Below are 4,155 nucleotides of genomic sequence, written 5' to 3' on the forward strand. Positions count from 1 at the left end.
CAAGCTGAGCTCAACAACTCTGTGTCGGAGTGTGTAGATCCTGCAGTGGTGTTCCCCTTTCCTATCCATAAACGGGAGCCAGTGGCACCCACCCCAACCTCAGCAACGGGGGAGATGGCTGGCATCCGGGTGAACATTGGTGGCAATAGTGGCACTGCACAGGGAACAACAGCTGCCTCTCAGCGCAGCAGCCGCCACGCCAGTGCTGCCAGCGACACCAGAGCCAACAGCAGCTCAGGAGACGACACTCTCAGCGACTCGGGTAAATACTCCACCCAGCACAGATTTGTTTGGCTTTGTGCTTACCTTGAGAGGTGTGTGAGGGGCATGGTTGCCCCTCCTCAATGCAGCTTTCCAAGTTGCCTCTTCTTTAGGAGGCATCTCCCTCTCTGGGGCAGAGGGAAGCAGAGGTGGTTTCTTAAGGGAAGCCTAGCAATATTCACTTTGCTTCAGGTGAATGCTGTTTGCAGTCAAGCGAACTAACAGCTGTTGACTCAGGTTGATGGAGTCTGGGATGGGACATTGTCATGGCAGGTTTGCAAAGCTCTTAGGCTGCAGGATCTGACAGCGGTGGTCTCCCCTCATCAAAACTGATCTCAGGCTTACATTTCCCCCACCTTCTAGGCACCCATTGTGGTCAAGAGACCAAAGAAAATAAAGCCACGGTCCTAGGCCATGCCCCCTTTGTTTGTATCTTGCCTCTTTGCAAGTCAGGAAAAAAAAAAAGACTGAGGGAAAGTTGATGGCCATATGCCGTAGTGCCTGAGGGCATCTCCTCACCTTGATGTGATTGGGTAGAAAGAGATGAACAGTGAGTAAAATGGCAGCAGAAGCATTAGGGCGTGGATCCAGGGAAGAACAAGTGTTGCAAAATTAACCCCGTGTAGAACATCCCAGTCCTTTGAGCCCCTGGGGCAGGAGAGCTGCTGCTCAGGAGAGGGGAAAGTTCACTACCAGGAGCTTCAGAGGAAGCACGATGAATGCACAAGGTTAGCCTGGAAGAGGGGAAGCTTGCAAATCTCAGATAACTGATTTATTTTTCTTTATCCAAAACATAGCCTAGAACAAACCCCTTCCCTCACTGTCCCAATGGGTGCGTTTGTTTGACTCCCTCCCAGCTGTATAAGAGGGATGGATTTGCCAGCAGGTGGCAGCATGCTTGCCTGAGGACACTGCCTTTCTGAAAGGTTTCCTTGAGGGACCTATTTGCAGACAGCTGGTGATAAAGCAGACAGTGGTTGGCTTTGCTAAGGGAAATTACTAAAGGATGTCCTATTCCAGGGGCGTTTGAGTTATAGAGTCTAGATAAACTGTTTTAAAAAAGAATCCTTTTCTATGTCAAACTCAAAAAATCTGAAAAATGCTGGCTATGAAGAGCATACTGTGTACGTAAGGCATTGACAACACAGTAAGAGATGCTTCCAGTTCTGAGTAGTCCTAAGTCTTGTACAGGGCTTTCAGTTGCCTAGGCAGTGTAATAGTTTAGCAGAGAAATACTTGCATTTACAGACAGAAGAAAATCTAGACGGCTAAAAAAAAAATTGCTCCCATGCACAAAAGCATCTATGTATGTGGAGAAGTCCAGTTCATTTGTAAACAGTTTCACTCATGTAAATGAGCAGATCCATACGACCATCATCATAAACTTGATGATAAGCCCTGTTTCAAAAGCCTTGCTGTCCCTTTCGTGTCCGCGCCTTGACAGCTTTCGGTGAGGAAGCAGTTCCTCTCAACAGCTGTCTTCTTGGCAGTAAACCAAAACACTGGCTTAAAGGGACCACAGACGGGAACAGCTTCACGTCCTGCATCAGAACAAATCCAGCGATTGTTTCGTTTTCTGGCCACTTTTCAATCAATCAAGCAAGGGATGTGTTGTGATTTTTTTGATTTAATGCTTCTTGTGTATGTGTTGTATGACCCAGCTCAATGATTAAAATAAAATGAAGGCATTTTCTCGAGTACTGTTTACCATGGTGAGTTTATTTGGCTTGCACCCAGGTCTCTCTCATTTTTCATTTTGAAAGTGCAAAAAACTCCCTGTTCCTAGAGTTTATCATTTCACATTGTCAGAGATAGTAGTTTATTGTGTACGTATGTATGTTGTGTGTGCGCATGTCTATCTCGATCAGTCTCTATGGACAGATAGTGTACACACCCTATCTAGACTTATCTCTGCAGCCAGATACTATAAGCACACTAGTTTTGCCTTTGATGCATTTATGCTTTTAATAGATATCTGTAGCATTTAAAGATTCATATTTGCCCTGAAAATGTGAGGTTCTGTTTAAATATGATTTAGATTGATGATTTTTGTAATTTTAAGGAGAATAACTTAATTTATTTACATTTTCTCTCTCTTGAAGACGATGAAGATGAGGAGGAAGAGGATGAAGAGGAAGAAATCGATGTTGTGACAGTGGAGAAGAGGCGTTCCTCCTCCAACAAGGCGGTTACAACCCTTACCATTACTGTGCGCCCTAAAAATGCCACCTTTGCAACAGTGAGGACACAGCAGAATGAACTGATTTTAAAGCGTTGCGCCCCAATTCACCAGCAGCATAATTATGCTGCTCCTTCTCCATACATGGAAACTGAAGATGCCCCACCACAGAAAAAGCTAAAAAACGAGGTGCCCCGTCCAGTAAAACCTGTGATCCAACCAAAGTCTAAGAACTCAAGTCCTCGAAACTCAGATTCAGAGGACAGTGAACGTCGACGGAACCACAATATCTTGGAACGCCAGAGGCGTAATGACCTGAGGTCAAGTTTCCTCACGTTAAGGGACCATGTACCGGAACTGGTTAAAAATGAGAAAGCTGCAAAAGTTGTGATCTTGAAAAAAGCCACTGAGTATGTCCATTCCCTTCAGGCGGAGGAGCACAAGTTATTGCTAGAAAAGGAAAAATTGCAAGCCAGGCAACAGCAGTTGTTAAAGAAAATAGAACACACACGGACTTGCTAAACATTTTTGTCTGACCTGGACAGTCACTGCCACTTTGCACATTTTTGATTCTTAAAAAAAAAAATTGTGTTTTTTGACGTTAAGAATGTTGGTTTTACTTTCAATCCAGTCCCTGAAGTAGTTGACAAACTATATTTTCTGGGTACAGAGCAAATGGATGTTCTTGCAAGGAGTTCAAGAGACTGCCAAACAATGGACTGCCCTTGTATTTCTTCTTAAGAACTGTAGATGTTCTTTAAATGTTGTGAGCATTTGGAGCTGCTGATGACACCTAGTTGAGTTTAAAAAAAAACCATTCCTAATTTTTATGGTGCTTATGTTCTAACAATGTTACTTTTGGGGTTACCATTTTTACCCCCGTGGGATTTTTCTGTAAATACCATCTACACTTGCCTTTTGTACATGTCTTGGGTTATGAGAGGTGGCTCTTGCTACCAGTATTAGACTGGAAGTTCATACCTAAGTACTGTAATACCTCAATGTTTGAGGAGCATGTTTTTTGTATACAAATATATTGTTAATCTCTGTTATGTACTGTACTAATTCTTACACTGCCTGTATACTTTAGTATGATGCTGATACATAACTAAATTTGATACTTATATTTTCGTATGAAAATGAGTTGTGAAAGTTTTGAGTAGATATTACTGTATCACTTTTTTGAACTAAGAAAACTTTTGTAAAGAAATTTACTATATATGCCTTTTCCTAGCCTGTTTCTTCCAGTTAATGTATTTGTTAATGTTTGGTGCATAGAACTGGGTAACTGCAAAGTTCTGTGTTTATTTTCTTCCAACGATGTACATTTAGTGCTGCATCTTATAGCACTTTGAAATACCTCATGTTTATGAAAATAAATAGCAATTAAATGATGTGCTCTTTACTATTTTTTTAGATGCAGGTTTTCTCTTTTATATAAGTTCTGTTCAGTAACAGAGACAGAACAACTTGATCCCTGATCCCAGGCACTTAAAACCTCAGGAAAGGGATGATAGTACAAGTCAGGTGATGAGACAGAAAATTTCAATTTTGGCTACTACAGTGATTGCAATGGCAGCAATTCTCCTGTCTGTTCACATGTCATATTTCTCCTCTGATTCTATGCTCCCTTGAAAGCCAGTTGAAGTCAATGAAAAGACTCCAGTTGATGTTGAAAGGTTTTGGATGAGACACTGCATATGGAACTCTGTGGG

At 42.2% G+C, this 4,155-nt stretch overlaps 1 protein-coding gene across 3 annotated transcripts in view; it reads left to right on the top strand.

The window, feature by feature from the left end:
- MYCN (v-myc avian myelocytomatosis viral oncogene neuroblastoma derived homolog) overlaps positions 1–3,834 on the top strand; it is a 10,865-nt gene extending 7,031 nt beyond the window's left edge. For 2 of the 3 annotated variants that reach the window (XM_019520766.1, XM_019520767.1), the window contains exons 3-4: positions 1–262; positions 2,364–3,834. In XM_019520766.1, coding sequence (XP_019376311.1) covers positions 1–262; positions 2,364–2,962 — 861 coding nt within the window. In that variant the 3' untranslated portion in view covers positions 2,963–3,834. The remainder of the gene's footprint in view (positions 263–2,363) is intronic. The other variant, XM_019520768.1, reaches the window with a different exon arrangement.
- The last annotated feature ends 321 nt before the right edge of the window (positions 3,835–4,155 follow it).

The sequence above is a fragment of the Gavialis gangeticus genome, unplaced genomic scaffold (assembly GCF_001723915.1).
Source record: "Gavialis gangeticus isolate Ggan-Ray unplaced genomic scaffold, GavGan_comp1, whole genome shotgun sequence".
Taxonomy (NCBI): domain Eukaryota; kingdom Metazoa; phylum Chordata; order Crocodylia; family Gavialidae; genus Gavialis; species Gavialis gangeticus.